Source organism: Silurus aristotelis (genome assembly GCF_946808225.1).
Source record: "Silurus aristotelis genome assembly, chromosome: 24".
Classification (NCBI taxonomy): domain Eukaryota; kingdom Metazoa; phylum Chordata; class Actinopteri; order Siluriformes; family Siluridae; genus Silurus; species Silurus aristotelis.
The window spans coordinates 10,876,206-10,899,031 of NC_139597.1; the positions used below are offsets into that span (position 1 = coordinate 10,876,206).

General features: G+C 36.0%; 2 protein-coding genes across 3 annotated transcripts in view; one reads left to right on the plus strand and one right to left on the minus strand.

The window, feature by feature from the left end:
• Positions 1-206: 206 nt before the first annotated feature.
• The window catches only part of kiaa0930, a 32,117-nt gene continuing 9,497 nt past the window's right edge, over positions 207-22,826 (plus strand). The window contains exons 1-2 of one of the 2 annotated variants that reach the window (XM_083528604.1): positions 207-623; positions 16,688-16,836. In XM_083528604.1, the coding sequence (XP_083384730.1) occupies positions 479-623; positions 16,688-16,836 (294 nt within the window). In that variant the 5' untranslated portion in view covers positions 207-478. The remainder of the gene's footprint in view (positions 624-16,687; positions 16,837-22,826) is intronic. The other variant, XR_014531377.1, reaches the window with a different exon arrangement.
• On the minus strand, positions 17,094-19,385 carry LOC310719187 (microfibril-associated glycoprotein 4-like). The gene is made up of 5 exons (XM_083528650.1): positions 19,298-19,385; positions 18,893-19,081; positions 18,152-18,248; positions 17,839-18,021; positions 17,094-17,740 (listed from the first exon to the last, which is right to left on the minus strand). The coding sequence occupies exons 1-5, from the start codon at positions 19,298-19,300 to the stop codon at positions 17,493-17,495; spliced, it is 720 nt and encodes a 239-aa protein (XP_083384776.1). The 5' UTR covers positions 19,301-19,385; the 3' UTR covers positions 17,094-17,492.

Consider the following 22,826-nt stretch of genomic DNA (forward strand, 5'->3'; position numbering starts at 1 on the left):
CCCTTTAAAAGTCTCCCCGTTGCCCTGTGTTACAGGAAATCGGGTGTTTCCCAGTCGTCTGTGTTTTTTTTCCCACCTGCAGCTGATGGGCACCGCCCCTTCACGCTGATTGGCTAATAGTTCAGTTACAATGAAACAGGTTTTTGATTGGTTGTGGTTACTGTTCATTATCGGTTTATGGCGCAACTAGCCAATTGTGACAAAGAGGGCGGGTTTTCCGCAATACGGGTGAGAAATGAAACTGTCAGCTGAGCTTTTGTGTTAAGAAGTCGGAAGTGCGGAGAGGAAGCTTGCGGTTTATAGAGCTCTATAAAAACTGAAGTGTCATCCTGCATCTGTGACATGACAGCACGATTGCAGCGTCCTTCTCACCACTGGCATTTACAGGTTGTTTATTCAGATCGCTGTGCTTGTGTTTTCTCTCTCCGAAGCGCTTTATTTCTCGGCCGTATAGGACTGTCATGAGATCAGTTTGGGCATGGCGTCCTTCCCGAGTTTCTGTAAGACGGCGGGAGCAGCGGAGGATGAGAACGGAGAACCGGACCGGTCCCTGCAGCACATGCTGAAGGCCATCGCAGACGAACGGAACCGACTGAATATACGACAGGAGATAAGCGGGATCGGTGAGCATGCATGTCATGTCATGTCATGTCATGTCATTTCACACCATACCATACCATACCATACCATACACAGCTCTATAATACATTTCTCATATAGCTCTATAATACATTATATACTGCTCTACAATACATAACTCATATAGCTCTATAATACATATCTCATACTGCTCTACAATACATATCTCATATAGCTCTATAATACTTATCTCATACTGCTCTACAATACATATCTCATATAGCTCTATAATACATAATATCTCATACTGCTCTACAATACATATCTCATATAGCTCTATAATACATAATATCTCATACTGCTCTACAATACATATCTCATATAGCTCTATAATACATGATATATCATACTGCTCTATAATACACATCTCATACTGCTCTATAATACATGATATACTGCTCTACAATACATATCTCATATAGCTCTATAATACTTATCTCATACTGCTCTACAATACATATCTCATATAGCTCTATAATACATATATCATACTGCTCTACAATACATATCTCATATAGCTCTATAATACTTATCTCATACTGCTCTACAATACATATCTCATATAGCTCTATAATACATATATCATACTGCTCTACAATACATATCTCATATAGCTCTATAATACATTATATACTGCTCTACAATACATAACTCATATAGCTCTATAATACATATCTCATACTGCTCTACAATACATATCTCATATAGCTCTATAATACTTATCTCATACTGCTCTACAATACATATCTCATAAAGCTCTATAAAACATAATATCTCATACTGCTCTACAATACATATCTCATATAGCTCTATAATACATAATATCTCATACTGCTCTACAATACATATCTCATATAGCTCTATAATACATGATATATCATACTGCTCTATAATACACATCTCATACTGCTCTATAATACATGATATACTGCTCTACAATACATATCTCATATAGCTCTATAATACTTATCTCATACTGCTCTACAATACATATCTCATATAGCTCTATAATACATATATCATACTGCTCTACAATACATATCTCATTTAGCTCTATAATACTTATCTCATACTGCTCTATAATACATAACATCTCATACTGCTCTACAATACATATCTCATATAGCTCTATAATACATAATATCTCATACTGCTCTACAATACATATCTCATATAGCTCTATAATACTTATCTCATACTGCTCTATAATACATAACATCTCATACTGCTCTACAATACATATGTCATATAGCTCTATAATACATAATATCTCATACTGCTCTACAATACATATCTCATATAGCTCTATAATACATATCTCATACTGCGCTACAATACATATCTCATATAGCTCTATAATACTTATCTCATACTGCTCTATAATACATAACATCTCATACTGCTCTACAATACATATCTCATATAGCTCTATAATACATAATATCTCATACTGCTCTACAATACATATCTCATATAGCTCTATAATACTTATCTCATACTGCTCTATAATACATAACATATACTGCTCTACAATACATATCTCATATAGCTCTATAATACATAACATCTCATACTGCTCTACAATACATATCTCATATAGCTCTATAATACTTATCTCATACTGCTCTATAATACATAACATATACTGCTCTACAATACATATCTCATATAGCTCTATAATACATAACATCTCATACTGCTCTACAATACATATCTCATATAGCTCTATAATACATAACATCTCATACTGTTTTACAATACATATCTCATTATTTTTCCTCCTTGTACAGTCATACTGTTGATATTATCTTCCATAGATGTTACACTGTTTATCCTGATCATTTCCTTGCTGCTTCTATCACCTCATGGCCGTGTCATATTGCTTATATGTGCAGCTCAGATCTATACTGATGCTTCTTTAATCAAATAATTATCAGATGATCCATCTTCAGTCCAATCACACTGATCACACTGATGGCTTCAAAATTTTAACTATAGTCTAATGTGTGTGTATATATACACATTTATTTTTAATTTGTTAACTGTCAGTCAAACAGTTCAGACAGACGTCTTGTTTAACTGTGATACAATATAGTATGATCCCCCAATCACATGATCCTTCCTATTAATGCTGCTAATTCCTCAATACCATCCAGCATCCATGCTTAATGTAGAGGAAGTATAAGATTAATTTAAAACATCACATGTCATGTGATCTCATATGCCAGACATACAAGTTACTGTTGTCAGTAGCTAAGACCATGAGGTAAGACATGTGACTCTTACGTCACTGTCCTAAACCTTTTCATTCAGTGGTGTCATGGAGTTTTGCTGCCTGTTTATCAGCCATATATCAGTAAGACATTATGGCAAAGAAAGGACAAGACAAAGACTCAAATTATTAATAATTAGAAAAACAATCTGTATTAATTCTCTTGTCTGAAACCTTGAGCTTACAGCATCATCTCACACATTTTTAATATAACAAAGACGGCTACAATATGTCCAGGTTGAATTTGAAATGATCTGTAATTACAAGGTCTGGCATTCAGCCTGCGAGCCTGTTTACCATTTTCATTGTATTTCCATCCCACTTTACTGACCAGGTGTGCAAAGTGACATTGTAGAATAAATTATCATATGAATTGACGTCCTTTTCACTGTTGCAAGGCACAGGCTTATGAATAAACCTTAAAAAATGGAACATCCTCAGCGCGGGTCCCTGAGGAATGGCGCTTGTTCGCAAATTTGTTGTTTGTCTGCTCATGATGTAGCTGCGGTGTAAGAGATTTATTTTTTTTTTGTGCGATAATACTTTGGAAGGTCCAGAGAAGGTAGGTTGTTTGAAAAAGACAAAAAAGGGAGATCAAACTGATTATACAAGAGATTACTTTACATTTACATTTACGGCACTTGGCAGACGTTCTTATCCAGATCGACTTATATTACCGTATTTTTCGGACTATAAGCTGCTACTTTTTACCCCACGTTTTGAACCCCGCATCTTAAACAACGAAGCGGCTAATTTATGGATTTTTCCTGGGTTTTTCTCGGTTTCACAAACTTCAAGCCAAAAAACTGAACCCTATAACATTAGACCAATGAAATTTCCGAACGGAAACGAAAAAACGCACTTCACCTGTGTTCTGAGCTGCACGCCATTGGGAGAAAAAACTTCCACCGGTGGTGATTTTTAAACGCACAATGATGCCAAAAGATAAACTCTCAAGTGAAATAGTTGTAAAAGGAAGGAGGAAGACAGTGAACAATGACTTTCTTGGTAGGCTACTGTTTAGATACAAGCCGCTGTAACGCGTTGAGTCTGGGTGAAGGGTGAGCTTGCTATCTCCAGTTGCAACAGAAATCATATAAGCACAGAAAGGTTTCCAAAACGCGTGCTTTTTTATTTTTCTTGGCAACAGTGTTATGGGTTAGTCAAAGAAACTTAGAAATGAGCATCAGAAAATAATAAGGACATATTCCTCGGTCTTGCACACATGCAGGAATACCGGAAAAAATGCGGCGGCAGGCTATACCCAAAATGCCGCTCTGCTCTTAAAGAAGCCACAACATATTTCACCCGTTATTCCGTGTAACAGACACTGTCTTCCGGTAAAGCCTGTGTAAAGTTCATTAGTTTCAGTGTAGATAGTCAAATTCAGTGGGTGCGGCTTATATTTGTGTGCGCTTAATAGTCCGGAAATTACGGTAATCTCATTCATACAACTGAGAAGCTATTAGCTAAAGGGCCCTGCAAAAATTGCATTTAAATAATCTGACTAATAAATCAAATAAACACAAAAAGATTACAGAACTTAACATTAATGGAAATAGTATGACCGATTGTGCCACTATGGCTGATGAATTTAATTCATATTTTTTACAATCTGTTGAAGAACTAACAAAAGAATTCCAGCTTGTCAATCCTCTCAATTATCCATTAAGAGCAACCTCAACAGATTCCTTTTATATTAAAGAGGTGTCGGATATAAAAGTTGCAGAAATAATTAATAAACTTCCAAATTCTAAGTCTGATGACATTTTTAGGATGAACAGTTGTTTTCTTAAAAAGTATAAGGATGTCCTTGTCAAACCATTGACCCACCTTGTTAATCTTTCTATAAGAAACAGTACATTTCCCAGTGCATGGAAACAAGGTATAATTATTCCTGTGTTCAAAAGTGGTAGCCAAGACTCAATGAGTAACTATCGCCCTATATCGATTTTACCAGTCTTATCTAAAATTATTGAAAAAGTTGTAGTAGTGCAACTGAGTGACCATTTAGAAGCCAGACAGCTACTCCATCCTCACCAGTTTGAGTTTAGAACAGGTTATTCAACAGAAATAGCAAATTGCTGTTTAATTGAAAAAGTAAAAAAGTCCCTGGACAAGGGTAATGTGGTGGGGGCTGTATTTATTGACCTTAAAAAGGCATTTCATATGGTCAATCATAGTTCGCTTTTATCTAAAATGTTAAATTTTAATTTTTCAAATGAGGCAGTGTTGTGGTTTACATCTTACCTCCAGTCTAGAGTACAGTGTGTTAAAGTTGAGCAAAACATATCCACACTCTCAAACATAAAAATGGGCATTCCGCAGGGTTCTATACTTGGCCCTGTGCTGTTTAGTCTTTTTATAAATGACTTGCCCCTGCACTGCTCTGATGCCAGATTTATGCGGATGATGCAGTTATTTATGCACCCGCCAAGTCACCTGAGCAGGCTGCAGCTGTATTGTTTACTAGTATGTTTGACATCCAACAATGGCTCATCCAAAATCAACTAGTTTTAAATCTCACAAAAACAGTTTCTATGTGCTTTTCCATTAAAAAACTCGATTTAAAAGGAAGATTTAATATTAATATACAAAATAAAAAATTAATCCAGTTACAGAATTCAAATATCTAGGATTGGTTTTAGATCCTCAACTAAAATTTGATAAGCTCATAAAGAACATTTTAAAAACAATACAAAGTAATCTCAATTGTTTTAAATTAATTAGAAGTTTTATACCGCACCGGGCAGCCCTGCTGTACATGCATGCTATGATTTTTTTCTCATATATCGTACTGCATGACAGCATGGGCTCAAGCCACTCCTACTGCAACCAAATGCATACGTTCTGTATACAACAGAGCAATAAATATTATGGACAAAAAAACAATTTGACACCATCACTGTACCATTTTTAAGAAATATAATTTAATGAATTTTGAGAGTTTTAGCAATTTTTGCTTTCTTAAATTAATTTACAAGTGCATTAATCATTTAGTACCTGAGCCACTAAGTTCATTTATTGAGAGACAGAGCAGCACTCGAGTCACTAGGGGTTTTACAAATCAAGACTGTAAAATCCCATACTGTAGGACCAGTTTTGGTCAGACTACCTTCTTTGTGAAGAGCTCCAAACTCTGGAACTCATTACCATCTGACATTAAGACTATACTGGAATTTAATGTGTTTACTTCCAGGCTAAAAAAACTGGTTAAAGACAAACCAAAGGTGCACTCATTTTTAACTAGTAGGTAAGAGTTGTATATGATATATGTGTGTATGTAAACTTTATGAGTAAATCTCATGGGTAAATTTTATTGTGTATGACTAGGGACAGGAATAGTCCATATCATGGTATTTGTTTAAATTGAAGTAAAATTGATGTAAATTCTATTGTGTTTAGAGCCCAACCAGGGACAGGAGTTGAAAATTAGCATTTGCTATGAACTTTTTATGCAGCATTTCAGTGACAAGCTTGCTTTGACACTATGTACGTTTGCATTGTCAAATAAATAAAATGAAATGAAAGTGCCCAAGAGTGGCAGCTTGGTGTAGCTGGGATTTGAACTTAAAACCTTTAGATCCAAAGTCCAATGCCTTAACCACTAAGCTACCACCTCCCAGTGGCATTACACCCAGTGCATTCAAAAAAGCAATAGAATTTAACACAACAGCAAACTCAGAAACGCATCAACTACAGCTTGCTAAGCTCTAATGACATCTTCATGTTTCAACTGAAGCCACAACACATACCCAGTGTGACCTTCTGCCTTTCTGTTGATGGTGCAAAATGATACTTCATCACCACTAGTTAATAGACATCAGTCATTATCATTATAAAGGACACTAGACCAAAGAATATAATTACTTAAAATCACCTCTTCCCATGATTCACCTTCTTAGTTATTTTCCTCAGTCTGTATTAATGCATGTAATTAGTTTACTATCGCTTGTTATACCACTTTCTAATTATCTATTCTGTTCATTTGTTGTTTTATCACAGCTCTTGAAGTGGTCAAAGCTGAGCTTTAAATACCTTTTAGAAATATATTCTTATATGGTCTTGTTTTTGCAGTAACAAAAACAAAACTTGCATAATACATTGTATCTCAGGTTTGCTTACATGTAATGCATAAGTTTGGAACAACTTTTAAATTTGCATTTAACCAAACTCATGTATTTCCTTTGTATTTGGATTAATTTGGATTTTTCTGGTAGATATTTGGATGGTAAACTCCACACTCTCTTCTGAAGGTTGTACTGAAAAAATGGCTCTTAATGTGCAGTTATTTCGTTCAGTGATCAAGAAGTGCTAATGTACAGGCCCCACTTAAAGACCCCTTACTTAACAGGTCACGAGTGCACACTTAAAAGACTCATTTAGGCACATTTAGGGCCCTGTGTATTTATTTGTTCTTGATATACAGAATATGGGAAATTTTCAGGTTTCAGTTGGTTTAAAGGTCAACACTATGGGGTACACTTGCAATAATAGGGCTGAGTGGAAAACATGATTCTATTCTGATCTGAAAATTGGGTCTAGGCACATGCTAGAGTGGAGGAACAAAGACACACAGATGGCTTTCAGTTTCGGGTACAAGGAGAGTAAACAGGTTACAAATGTATAACAAGGACACATAGTGTCCTCATGTTTCCTAACACTGTCCCCAGCTTATATTTGTATGTTATCGCTGTAGAATAAATACAAAAACTTTTTGTGGTTATGTTTTCTTTACAGGGAAGCAGTTTGAGGAGCTTTCCCACCATTAACTTAATGTAGCAACTATGAATAGTAAGTTAGTTTTTTTTTTAGTTGAAAGCCATTTTCTCTGAGATGACGACTACTGACATTTAATTTGATGCTTTGTGTAATAGAAATCTTTGCTGATTCTGTTTACTGTTATTGAGGCAGATACATTTCTGGCAGTGTTTGGCTTTGAAGGCCATATGGTTTTACAGAACTGGGGCCTTCTATCCTACTGAGAGGTCCTTCTGGCTTTGAACACAGGGAGTCATTTACCAGCCAGACTGTACTTTACCCTGCTTAAAGAGGGGGATGAATAATAGAATAATATAGCACAAAGAAATCTAAATGGTATGTAATACTATACTATATATGTATAATTTGTATTCATTTAGTTCAGTGCAGGTAACAATCTGTATGAACCCTATAAATAAATGGCACAGGACCTGCTCTTTAAGTCAAGGTATTCCCATCGTGTAAAACCTGACATAGTTTGTACATGTTTATGTATTTTACTTAAGCTGCCAGTTCATATTGGGTCATTGTGTAATTAGAATATTTGTAAAAGCACAACCATTAAAGATCAGACAAATTATTTTATATTTAAAGTCATTATAAGTGAGGGCACAAGACAAAATTATTATGACATGGAAAATGGTGAAACATTTCAGAGAAAGTTGCATCGTCTTAGTTAGTAAGTTGTATAGTTGCTGATCTGTGTCAGTTTCTCCACTCTGACCTTTGCTTAATGACTAAACAGATGTTTAGGGTGGGGGGGGGGGGAGATGGAGGAAAATAGGTTACCTGTAAGTGCAAAACAAAAACATTAGTTTAGAAGGCAACAGCCAGCATCTCAGCATTAACACAAAAACTCCAAAAAGCTTTTACAGTTTGCTTTCTAATGAGCTTTAACATGTACGTTTTTTTAAGTTTTATTCATTTATATACTGTACATTCTCTCTTCTGAATAGCACAACTTCCTTTAGACAAGATTTTAGCATTTACATAATTACATTAATAGTATGCAAAGCTGAGTGCATGGCTGCAATATTATACTTTTAATAATAAAAATAGACAGAAATCATCAGTAGATTCATTTAGGCTCATATTTCCGCTTACTGTAAACATCCTCCAGCTCACTGTTTCTGTGGCATCTAAGATTGACATGAGCTGTAACCAATCAGCAGCAAGTATGTGCAAGTAATCTTATAAGTTTTAGGAAATTTATTTTCTTTCAAATTCAACTAGAACCCCTTACACTCAACTCAACTCAACCCAACACATATTATATATATATAAAATATAATAATATTTTGTGATAAAGAGTGAATAGTTTACCAGCTCTGCTGTCTTAGATAGCCATGGAAATGAGTTTTAAGTCCCGCTCTTGACAAATGAGGTTTAAGTCTCTCAAAGGCCCAAAAAACCAGAACATGGGTGTATTTTAAATGAGGTTCAGGGCTATTATTAGACCAGTGCTCCATTCAACGTGTCTGCCAAGTGCTCTACATCATTAGTGTGTTCTAGCTCTAGTCTTTTAGTACTGCTTCCATGTTTCCATTATTAAATATATATTTTTTTCTTAATAAAGGCTTTCTATACCATTGTGTAACCTACAGTCACACGTCTGCTTCTCCTGTCACAAGTTCCTTGTTAATCATGATGTTCGTCATCTTGTGTACTCACTCTTCAGGTGTGAATATTTTAGAGCTTAGACTTTTGGAGGGTTTTGTGCTTTGCAGTCAATAGAATGATAGAATGAACACTAATGGTGTAATATGGGTCAGTCTTCTGTAGTGGCCCGCAGAGCCGGCTGTAATAGATATTATTGATTGCAGTCCTGCAAAAAATCTATCATAGACGAAAGTGTTAACTTTTAACTATTCCAAAAGAAATGCCGTTGTGTAGCATATGACGTTATTTCCTGCCTTTTTCTGCCTCTGTTTTACATATTTATAGTCACATTGGAGAAATAAGCAAATATTTGTACCATTTTATAAGTAAAGGCTTCATAGACATCTTATTGAATGTGTATCGTTTTATCTTTTCATTTACAGATAGCATATTCATTACATTTATTAATTGCAGCTTATTCTTTTGATTCTGAACATACAGCGGTGGCTTTTCGGACCACATTTAAAATCATAGATTTTTATTTATTTATTTAAAAATTGGAAAGTTTTAAAATATTTAAAAGTATTTGAAGTATGTGATCAGGTGACACTTTGATAGATTGTATGCCAAATGGATGAACAAACTTGTGGCAGGGAACTCCGGCTCGAATTTACTGTCGTTAAAGCAAGAAAATCCAAAGTTCATTTTTATAGACTCTACTTTTCACTCAAGATGTTGTCAGTGATTACATTTTTCGAACTACATCAGAATAGAATGCAAAATAGAAGTGCTCTTAGACGTTTAGACCCCACTGTATATTTACTCTGTGTTTTGGGAAGCCTGGGCTCTCATGTGTTAGAAGGAAACCAGAGAAACACAAAAATGCAGAGAAAGCTCACTACTTCTTTATTTCTGCTCTGGTCATCGTCAGAGCTGTCTGACCTCAGCGGCTTCCTGCACAACACATTCTGGGAATAGTACACTGAGGGTGGAAATAACGAAGAGTAATGGTTTAAAGTACTGAGTGGCCTTGAATCACCCTGCGACTTTCTGCCCTGCTAATGTTAAAGTATCGATTCCAAGAAAAGCAGAATCTGCATATGTTAGTATACTCCATCTTAGAGTCCCATGCTGGTAGAGCCATGATCATTAAGGATTGTTAATTGTTAGAATTAAAGAATAAATATTTCAACAATATTTTAATGACATATGTGCAGTGTTTCTTGTTAAGCCATGCCACAAAGCACACTCACAGCATGTCAGTCATGTTTAAACTCCTATAGAAACCAGAGATTTCTAACATTTGAGGCATCATGACTTTTCAATTAAGGCAAGATGCTTCCTTGTCTTGATTGGTTGCATGTTGGTGGGTCATATTATTTGTTTATACAAATAATTTTTTTTTTTTTTCGACTTCGGTCTGTGTGGGGTTTCTTGGGGCGACTTGGGTCTGTGTGGGGTTTCTCCAGGTTGTCTCATGTATTTCCAACTCTCTAAATTGATTGAGCATTACTAAATATTCTCTAGGTGTGAATGAGTGTGTGACTGAGAGTATCCATTGATACAGTAGACAAGTGTCTCATCTGGAGTGTATTCCTGGGAAAGGTTGAGACTAGCAATAAACTCTGAAAATTAAAGCAAAAAAATATACTCAACAATAAAGCACTTTCCTCAAAGGTGATTTAGGGCTGTGTGCGGTTAAGTTTGTGTCTCGTTGTCTCTCAGATGGTTACATACTGTGCTGGCAGATCACTGTGCTCCCTCTGTCCTCCTAAACAGTTACTCAGTGTTGGTAAGAATGTAGTCTCTCTTTCTTTTCTCTCTCTCTCTCTCTCTCTCTCTCTCTCTCTCTCTCTCTGTCTTTGTTTTGTATTTGTGGCACTCAAGTAAAAGCCTCTGTTATAATCTCATTACTGTGAGTGTCAGTCTGCCCTGCAGTGATGTCCTCTCTGTTCCCATTGCATGCTGTCTGAGTTCAGTTTTAATTTCTCTCTCTCTCTCTCTCTCTCTCTCTCTCTCTCTCTCTCTTTCACTCCCTCTCTCTCTCTGTCTCTCTTGTCTGTCAGTCTGTCTGTCTGCTTTTCTTTCTCTCTTTTTCTCTCTTTTTCTCTCTTTTTCTCTCTCTCTCTCTCTCTTTTGTCTGTCTCTCTGTCTGTCTGCTTCTCTCTCTCTCTCTCTCTCTCTCTCTCTCCTTCCCTCCCTCTCTCTCCCTCCCTCCCTCTCTCTCTCTCTCTCTCTCTCTCTCTCTCTCTCTCTCTCTCTCTCTCTCTCTCTCTCTCTCTCTCTCTCATGCTCCGGATGAAGTCATTGCAGAATTGATTGGTGGTAATTACCCCTGTTCGATATTGTATTTGTGCTGAAATGACAGCAGTGAGCTCAGTCACACTGGCTTAAAATTCTTAACACACTGGTGTAATGTCACGCTCATGACTTAATAAATATCAAGACGTCCTTATCGCAACTGTCCCACCAAACACAAGCATTTACAATCAGATATCATTTCTAAAGCTGTCACTGAGAATATACTATATATAAAATTCTGCACATTTAGTATTTTTATTATTCCTTTGTATCGATTATTGCTTTCCACTTTCACTGTGGATCAATCAAAGTACTTCCGCTTTCATTTACTCAAATCAAGGTCACTCCATCCAGCCTTGCGGGACGTCATCCAGAGGTTGTCTCATCTTCCCGTTTCCATAGCCAAAGCAACAAAACTGTCGTTTTAATGGGACATGAGGACGTATTGATCTTCTCTCTCTCTCTCTCTCTCTCTCTCTATCTATCTATCTATCTATCTATCTATCTATCTATCTATCTATCTATCTATCTATCTATCTATCTATCTATCTATCTATCTCTCCTTCCCTCTGTCTGTCAGTGCTAGTGGAATATGAAGAACTGTTCAGAGTGAATCATCCATCTTTATTCTGTTTCTAATTTTGAATGTCTTTTCTGATGTGTCACTGCTTTTTGGAGACTGTTTCATTTTTTGCTCGTCTCATATGATGTCAGAGTTCCTCAGTCTCTAATACTGACTTTTTACATCAATCGTTTCGATGTTATGAAAGTTAGGCATCAAGTGTGTGTGTGTGTGTGTGTGTGTGTGTGTGTGTGTGTGTGTGTGTGTGTGTGTGTGTGTGTGTGTGTGTGTGTGTGTGTGTGTGTGTGTGTGTGTGTGTGTGTGTGTGTGTGTGTGTGTTTTGTGCATTATGCCAACTCAGAACCCTTGGGAACTACTGTAGTGAAAAAGGCACTATTGATTTGTTGACTTTATACCCCGGATGCCTATTTTCTTCTTTCCTTGTAAGAGCCCATTCCAGCATCCTGAAATAAACTTCTTTTTCAAAGATGGTTTGATGTTGCACTGAAGCCGCTCTTCCTTAGATCTCTGTTAGCACCTTCAGCTTAACTCCGTAATACTGTGCATCGCCGGAGAATGCACAAAGTTAACTTAGGAACACGGAAAAGAAAAAAAAAAAAACGCATGTTTAAATTGTGTTCAGCTTCGTGATGTAATTATTGAGTGGACTTTGTCAACCACAAACACGTTTTACTGCGGAAGCTCTTGCAAAAGCATTCGATATCCTAACCCAATCATGCTAGATTTTGAAGTAAAGTTTAATAAGCAACATGAGTGTGAAACCCATATCTCTATTGGCCGGGTGGTCATGGGTCTTGGTTATTGCTCAGAAGATTTGTAGGTTCAAGCCCCAGAACTGTGGAGCTGCCATTTGTGGGCCTTCAGCAAAGCCCTTTACTCTCTCCTCCCTTGACAACATACCATGGCTGACCTTTTTCTTTGGCCCAAACTTCCTAACAAGCTGGGAGATATAAAGGAAAAACTCTGTAGATTTTTTCTTTTTCTACAAAAGGCACCACTAGATTTATTTACAAAAATGTGCCTTAATAGCTTCCCTTGATTAAACCTAACACCAAAGTATTGTCATTAGCATGCTGCTGTAAATGTTTACCAACATGCAGCAGGAGGGAAAGTAGATCTCTCTCTACATACAAACTCAGTGTGGTGTGAAGGGCAGGGTTAGTCACTGAACACTGTTTGATAATCGTCATGGTAACATTATAAAAGTTTATTTGAGCTTCCTTGAGTTTCCTCTTTAAATTCAGAAGCTGGCAGTTGAAATAAATATGGATTAAAAAATGCTGAATTTGCTGTGTGTGTGTGTGTGTGTGTGTGTGTGTGTGTGTGTGCTAAATTTGTTGTGTGTGTTACTGAATTTGCTGTGTGTGTGTGTGTGTGTGTGTGTGTGTGTGTGTGTGTGTGTGTGTGTGTGTGTGTGTGTGTGTGTGTGTGTGTGTGTGCGTGTGCTGAATTTGCTGTGTGTGCATTCCACTTTTCTCTTATTATCTCTACAGGTATCAGATTAAATGGTGTCAATGTCCAATTTTCTTATAATAAAATAGTCATATTCTGACTCTTATGTAAATGTTAAAATATAAAATAATGTAATACCGTGTGTTAATATAAATCTTATATTTAATATAAATCAATACAACTTGTTTCTGCAAAACAAAGCAGTAGCCTGCTATTGCAATCTCACTGATACTAGGAACTAGGTACTAGGAGTTTTTTGGGTAAATTCCAATTAAGTAGGATTTCATTTCCTCATGCCGTTTCTTTCTTCCTTTCTTTTTTTTTTTTTTTTTTTTTTTTGCTTCCTGTTTTTTTTTTTGTTGTATTTTTTTTTTTTCCAGCCAGATTTTTCAGGAAATCTCTGAGACCTCTCACTGCATCAATCTTTTGTCTATTCTCATAAAATAATAATAAGTCTTGAACTTGAGGTTCATTTTTCTTATACAATTCTAACACATGGACCTTATTTGGGTTTTTTTGTTTTTTTGGCAAAAACAACTCAGTTCTTGTTAGAGCCATTATTTCATGGTCATGGACAATCTCATGATTTAGGGCAGTGGTTCCCAACCCCGGGCTGCGGACCAGCACCGGTCCGTGGGTCAATTGTTACCGGGCCACACAGAAACAATACATAACTTACATTATTTCCGTTTTATTTATTATCTGATTCTGAACGATGTTTTATTTTGTAAAATGACCGGATTCTCTCCACCACATCTGTCTATGACTCATTCTTGATGCATGTCATGATGCCTCTGTCACATGTCTTACCTCCATCCACTACCTTCTTAAAGGGGCTCCGGCCGCTAACACATAATTCATTACCGCTAAATTCAAACCCCCAAGTTAGCAAAATTAACAAAAAAAAACAGCACAGTGGATTCACGTTTATTATTATATTTAGAAAAGTTTTTATGCCGGTCATATCATTTTATTTTGTTGTGTTTATCCGCCACACCTTAATGGCTGGCCAGGAAAATATTGTTTGGCATTAAACCGGTCCGTGGCGCAAAAAAAGGTTAGGGACCACTGATTTAGGGTATACCTACTTTACATAAGAAAAATCTTCAAAAACAACATTCCATGAACATGTTTGTATATTGTGCTGACTTACTCAGACACAGGTTTATTTTGTCAATATGAGTTTAATTAAATTAATTAACTGATTTATCTAGTGTTAGAAGTCAGATAGCGATGTAGGGTGAGGAGGCCCGAGGTTCAGTCAGTGTTTTATTTCATTACTAAAATTTTCAGTAGGGTTGAGGTCAGAGCGCTATTGCAGGCCACTCAAGACCCTCCAATCCAAACCATGCAAACCATATCTTAATGGAGCTGGCTTTGTGCTCAAAAGCATGTCATGCTGGAACAGTTTTTGGTCACAATCCTGAGTCAAACATTGAGGCAGATTATTTGAATTGATGCTTCATTTAGTCAATTTAACCACACACAGCATTGTGTTTCCCCACCATTATTACTGACACACCATTTATTAAACTCTGGAGCGCTCTAGACAGGTGACACAGAAGACTAAAAATAAAAATATGGAGGAACAGAATAAAAATATGGAGGAACAGGGACAAAAAACAGCGCGGGGCGAGGAAAAGATTCATTTGAAATCTTGTTTTTCCACATAAAAAAAAGTTTGCCTAGTTCTGACTTTATTTCTCGCAATTCCGACTTTATTACTGTCAATTAAATACTGTAAATTTAATACTGTAAATAAAACTGTTATTTTTCGCACAAATCCGAGTTTTTTTTCTTGCAATTCTGACTTCATTTTTCCCAATTTCGCAATTTCCGACTTTAACACTCGGGCGGCTTCACCCTCCTGTAGTACCAGAAAGCTTTACACATTGAAAGTGAAATTGGCTACAATCAATAAATTCGCATGGTGGTTAACTGAGCCTCTGATCCCTGGAGAGAACTCTGTCTAACAATCAGCTCTGGAGGAGATTGAACAAGACAGATGAAGCAGATGAGCCTCGTTCATACACCAACAGCTTCAAACTTCAGGCCGACAACATGGTTACCGATGGATGCACCAGAAATGTTGGATATTTATGAGAAAAAAAGTCGGAATTAGGCAAACTTGTTTTAATGTGCAGAAACGGGCTTTTTTTAGGATTCAGGCCAAAGAAAAAACAAGTTTGCAAACTAAAACAAAAAGATACCGTACCGTACGTTTCTTTTTTTTATCTGAAATGTATTTTTGTTTCAGATTTTTTTATTTACATATTTGTATTTGCTTTTTGATCAAATATAGCAATTAAATGCACTAAATGGGTTTAGTTTTCACAGATATTCCTGTATGCAATTTCAGCAATTAGTCTAAATTGGGAACAAATGACTTGTTCATTTTAAGAGATCTGCCTTATCATTTCTTGTATATTTAGAATTGCTCATCAATAAAGAAAAAGTTCTTCTTATCCGATTTTTCGAATAATTGATAGAATAATCAATAGAATACACGATTACTAAAATAATCGATAGCTACATCGCTAGTGAAAATTTGTTTTGTATGTAGTCTTTCGGTTATTGGGTTTTTCTACTGATCATTATTTATTAATCCGTTGAGCCTCAGTGCTATAAAACAACAAATATATAGTGCTGACAGGTTACTGTAGTGAGTTTGTGTTTTCCTACTTAGATAATTACACAAAAAAGTTCTTGTGATAAACTGCCTCGCTAAAAACAGTCACACGTGGTCACTATGTGTTAGCATTAGGTGCTTAGCAGGAAGACAATTATGTTGGGCTACAAAATACATCTACACCTGAACTTTACTGTCTGTCTTAATTTCCCTGGGGTTCAAGTTCAAGGGCAAAGTTTTAGAATAAATACGTAGAATCATAACGTTATCGCGTGATTTATGACACTGATTTTAATTGTGCATACATGTTAAACTGTGATAGGATGATGCTCAGTTGATCTGATGTCGTTATCAGCAGCAATGGGCCAGTTGAAGCACATAAGAAATGAAATGTCAATAACACTATAGATTGCTTTTTCATTGACCTCTCATGTTATCTCTTGCTTTCCAGGGTGTTTTAAAGATGACCGAATTGTGTTCTGGACATGGATGTTCTCCACATACTTCATGGAGAAGTTGTCACCACGTCAGGACGATATGCTGTTCTACGTGCGACGCAAGCTCTCTTACGTCAGCGCCGACAACACCGAAGGGAAAAAGGTGAGAAGAAGCTTCACACTGCCCTCTACTGACTCTGAAAGTTTTGCAAAGTGATGTTCATTATATAGAGTTCACGGGTGCATTTAGGGAGTTTTTTAAGGAAGCATTAAGTGGGATTTTTCCCATATTATGGCACACTAGGAAAAAAAAAATCAGCTGTAATTAATCCTGCTATCCAGTGTATGGAATGTTATGATCACATCCAACAACATCGGCATATGATGGCACACTGAACAGACGACCTACAATGACAGTAATCAAGATTTATTTTACTTTATTTTCATTTTATAATAAATTAAATAGAAATATCAAATTTCTACTACAATACATAACTAAAACCTCAGAGTTCATTACTAGAAGCGAATGTAGAATAAAAATACAGCTTTTAACCAGGTTGTTGGTCTTGATAATGAACTCTTACACAATGAAAACAGTGAAACACAACTTACTTTATTTACAGCTGTACAGAAGCGCATTCAAAACAAAACCTTTCTCCTAAACAGCTCTGCTCTACTCAAGGTAATAAGGCAGCTAATGTACTTCATTTTAAATCAGCTAGTTAGCATCATAAAAAATAAGCCTAGCATACTCAGTATACGTAGATAACTAATATAAGTTTAAGTTTGGCAAAGAACCAAAAAACGGCCTTTTGAAGGTCATTCTAGATTCACTGGTCTCATCATCATTGAGACGCTTTTGACCGATTTAAAGCCTTTCCAAGACCTCCAGTTGCATCCGATTTGCACTTCTTCTCCCCACGTATATAGTCCATTAAGGTTGGAGTTGTAGCAGGAGTTGTACCAGTATGCTCCTGCATAGCTGACCGCACAGTTTCCTTCATATGAATCTTGATCTTTGTCAAAGGTTGAGAATTTTGATCCACTGTGGTAGGACAAGGAATCCCCTACAAAGAACAAGAATGATGCAGTGCAAGCATATTATAACTGTTGATATCCGTTAAATAATATCTGTTAACAGGTAACTTATCGGCTCCCGACTTACCTGCACCGCCGTCTTCAAATTCAGACACGTGCAGCTTGTAGCCATCCAGTTCTGCATTTATAGCCATTGGAGAAATGCCAAAGGATTTGTATTTTGCATAGACCTTATTTCCTTGAAAGTCCTCTAGATCTACACGCAGCTCATAGTTCTTCTTTAGGGTAAGTAGATGAATTGTCTCAAGTCCTAAAATCGAAGAAAGAAAGAAAGAAAAGACACCTTTGTAAATGGGCAAACTATTTTGTTCAAAGGTCAAGGAGTCAAGATGTGTAATGCAAACTGCAGAGGAGATTTTCATGGTCATGCAGCACCTTACCCAGCCAGTATTCTCCACCTGCGTGCCCAAAGCCGTGCTTATACTGATCCCATCCTCTGTAGAAGTTCACAGTACCATCCATTCTTCTCTGAAACACCTGGTGGAGTAAACATCTGAAATATTCAGTGCTGGTAACAAATGTTTAGAACGCAACGTGATAGAATAGAATAGAATTTAATAAAATAAAAATATACTACCAGGTTTGAATCATTGGTTTGAACTAATTGTAAGTAGGAAGACTTAGAACTTGTTTGAGGGAACACTGGACCACATGCATACATCATGGGATTGATCCAAATTGCCATTTAAGTCAGACATTTTGATTTTCCCTTTATACCTAATTTGAATACATTTTTTTGAAATATCTATTCGCCTGTTTTCGTGCTTGCTTGTGTGAATATAGGGTTATACAAGTGATTCTCAAGATATGAATTTAAAATAGTAGTTATTTTAGTTATAATTTATGCTTTAAATTTTCTATCCTAACTTTTTGGTACTTTTTTTTAACATCATATCTGCCAAACTGTTTTTTATATTCATGGTATTATCAGGTTGTAATATTTTGTCCCTCTAGTAGTCGAATGTCCTGCACTATTTTATTTAACAGTCAGACTCTGATTCCTCCCTGCCAGATGTCTTACATTGCCTCTGTCCAATCTGGAGACTAAAAGTATAATAATCTTGAATTACTAGTCATGTTTTTAAATATTTGTTGCATATATATCCATTATATATACTTACTATCCATTTTCCTCCATCAGTGTACATGTCACAGTACGCATAGCGACGAGAGTTTGGTCCGGCAGGGTAGATTATGTAAACTCCACTTGTCCTAGAGCTGTCGTTATAAATGTCTGCACAGTCTAGAGGCTGGAACATCAGGCTTTTAGACTGAACCCCAGTACTAATCCATAAAATTACTAATAGGATCTAGTTGAACATACAAATTACAAAAATATAATAAAAAATGATAAAATTGAAATGACAAAACTGTTGTATTTGATTTTCTCAAATCTGCCATAGCACTAGCACTAGCCTTCTTCAGTTCAATCAGTTAAACTACACATGACCACACAGCTAAATTTTACTTTTAATTTTGAAAAACTCATACAGTTCATTATTTAGAGCATAATTTAAAAAACTTACCATAATTGTAATATGATCTCAAACCAACTTCGGTAAAGTAAAAAATCGTTCAGTCATTCAGCCGGTGTTTTTTCAGAGCTATATATATAGTTATATGACCTATGCTCAGTCAATATTTACATGTTATTATTGTGTAACTTGTGTTTTTCCACCGTAACTACACTTTGATTTTAAATTCAGATTGTTCAGACTAAATACATTATAAATAGCCTACTACAGCAGAACTGAAAATACTATTCCAAGGATATTTTCTCAAATAGTTTTCACCTTATAATGGATTTTATTCCGTTTTTAATTTTGTTTTTTTTTCCACTGTCCCTGAGACCTCTTATCACACTGTTAATTTTGCTGGGTTAGATATGAAATATCGGGAAATCCATGATTTCTTCAAATTATGACAGTGTAGTTAACATGGTAATGCCCCAGTGGCAGTAAAAAATTTACACCTAGCAACCTGTCCCCCCTGACTTGCCCTTATCTGCACCCCCTACCCTAATACATGCTGTGTTATCTGGTCACAAGGTTAGACAAACACAGTCACCTGTCAACATTTTGTTTTTTGAACCATCTTGATTTAAAAGATCGGGGAACCAAAAAAAGACACACACAATTAAAACACAGTCATTAAAACGAGTGCAAGGTGCAACACAAAATTACATACACAAATGTGGAGCAGTAGAAGTGAGCATTCAAGCACTGAGATATATTCACATCCTTTTCATTTCACCAATCAGTGGCTAATCTTTGCTCACAAGTCAGATTAAGAATAGTAAACATAAATATTTGTCCTCAGTTTCATCTGAGTCCGTTTGACTTCACTTAATTCACTTTCATCTTTTCAGTGATTTTGCTCCAAAGACTGGCGTTTTAATTGGTAGTCGTCTTCTTAAAAAAATGTGTGTGTGTGTGTGTGTGTGTGTGTATGTATACATATATATATATATAATGTTCACAGAATTTACAGCACCTTGCACTCGTTTTAATGACTGTGTTTTAATTGTGTGTGTCTTTTTTTTTGTTCCCTGATCTTTTAAATCAAGATGGTTCAAAAAACAAAATGTTGAAGGTGACTGTGTTTGTCTAACCTTGTGACCAGATAACACAGTATGTATCAGGGTAGGGGGTATATAAAATTATTATTATTTATTATTATTATTATTTGTTTAGCCGTGAATTCCAAAGTACTCTTTAAATTTTTATTTCAGTGTCGTGAGTGTTGCCGTTTATGAAGTTTTGTATACCAAAAGGCAAATTAGCTATGCTATGCCATGTCTTGTTTAATTTACAGTATGGGGGATGGGCTTTAATGAACATACACATGCAATTATGAAGTCAGTCAGCATTTATAAAACTGTTTAACAATACAGCAGAACTTTTTAGTTCGGTCTAGCCTATGCATATTTATTCTAAAATAACCCATCAGTTCTAAATCTAGTTAAGAATTAATTAATTACCTACCAAGCACAAACAGCGCTGGTTTGTAAAATGCTTCGGTCAAAGAAATCCAGCTGGCAATAAGTCTGTTTTTCTGTGTATTATGTGATACTCTGTATTCAGTCCAGGCCTTCATTTGATTTATTCTAAATTTATCCAAATTCAAAGTCACTTCTCTAAATTACACTACATCTTACAACTTAGAATATTCCTCTTTATTGCATACATAAAAACTACTGCAACTAATATCACTTGTCAGATCAATCACCAAGCAACTGATGCCATTTCTATGTCTAGTCGGAACAGTAGGATAAATCTGAGCAACAACCCTGATTCTACAGTTTTCTACAGTTTTTTTTTTTTTTTACATGCTTTTTTTGCTGCTGCCTCAAGAGCAGACATTAATTCAATTACCTGAAAGATGACATAGAGGCACGAGATGCTATTGCATTGTCCCTCTCCGACCTATGCTAACGCTGTCTCTTCCCGTTTTTTCTCCTCCTTTCTTTGTCCTTTGTGTATCAGTGCCTGAATTAGCATTTAAATTAAACAGAGCACATAGGTGCATTAATGAAGTTCTTCCTGTGTCTCTGTTTGTTTTTTGTCTTTTTAATGCTAAATTCAAAGGATCCTTTTCACTGTCTTCCATTAATAAACAGGGTTTTAAGTAGAAAAAGCAGGGGCGTGCATTTGCTAATCAAGCATTTTACGTTTTTATGTTGCAGAAAATTTTCTTATCGGATTAGACGAATGAGCGTTAGGATATACAGTATAATCTGTTACACTGGACAGAATGTTTACTAGTTTACTAGTCAGAGGCAAGAAAACCTCATGAAGAAAAAACCTTGAGTGGAACTTGACTCAAAACTTGTGCCACCAGATAGCAGCCTAATGAGCATATTACATTTAACATTAGCATATATACTTTCTGGAATAAGTAATATCTTAATGATTACAGCAGCAGAGCATAGAGACAAAACTACAGAATGCAAATGATGAAAGTTGATAAAACATGAAGTCTTTTTTTTTAGGGGAAGTGCAAATCTGTAAGGTATCCATGTACTTTTTGACAGGATGTACATGGTTGATAACAGTATGAGATACATCTGCTCTGTAAAAGCTACAGAGCTACGCTTTTTGCGACAGGGATTCTGACTGTGGATTAGAAGAAGTTTTAAAGGCTGGGCTCATCTGAAATGCCAGCTTCTCAGCATGGACCTCTACTTATATTGCTCCTTATTAAAGGCATGGCAATCATCACAGTGTGGGATTGATACTCAGAGCCTTTCTGAGCAATCAGCACACATTGGTCCAATTTTTTTCAAACTGAGCTTGGGTCTCTCGGGCTGAGAAAATCAGTCTGAAACCTACCATGTTGCTATTTGTTACTATTTATATTTCATTTTGTTTTATCTACTTGGGGCTAGAGTATTTTGTAGTCCACCTTGGGGAGAAGCTGTGAAGGTCAGCAACAGTGTTGGCAGTATATATTATAGATATATTATATTATAGAAGTTTATATGCTTGTTTTTATCTTTGAGTACCATTCAGACGTTTTATTTTCTCAGAGGAAATGGAGATCATGCCGCAACATTTTTGTAAGACATGCGATTTGTGACATTTGTGTAAGAGGTTTGAGAAGGTTAATATTCTAGAATTGACTGACATAATAAAGTAACATATTTGGTGATCAGAGAATTCATCCAGTTAATGAATTAATCAGTATTATTATTCTTAAACATTAAAATACATGAATACATTTCTGACTCCGTTGCTGCAGTTTTTCAGTCCCAAAACTAAAAAAAGACAAAAAAAAAAAAATACACGTACATTGAGGATGACTGTAGAATGAAGAAACTTTGGAGTTTTTTTAAATTGTTAGTTTGTTGGTTGGGTGCTATAAGTTTAGATTTAGATTTGTGGATCCTATAAGATATGATTTAAGCCAAACTGAAGAACATTGTGCCTCTGCCCCATACATACATTTATACACCTACTCCTCCAGACTGCCCCTGTCCTCACTAACCAGCTGTAAAGGTTAAAGTTGCCCCATGCCGCCCCTCTGCTTCCCAGTTCACCTCTCTTTTATCACCAT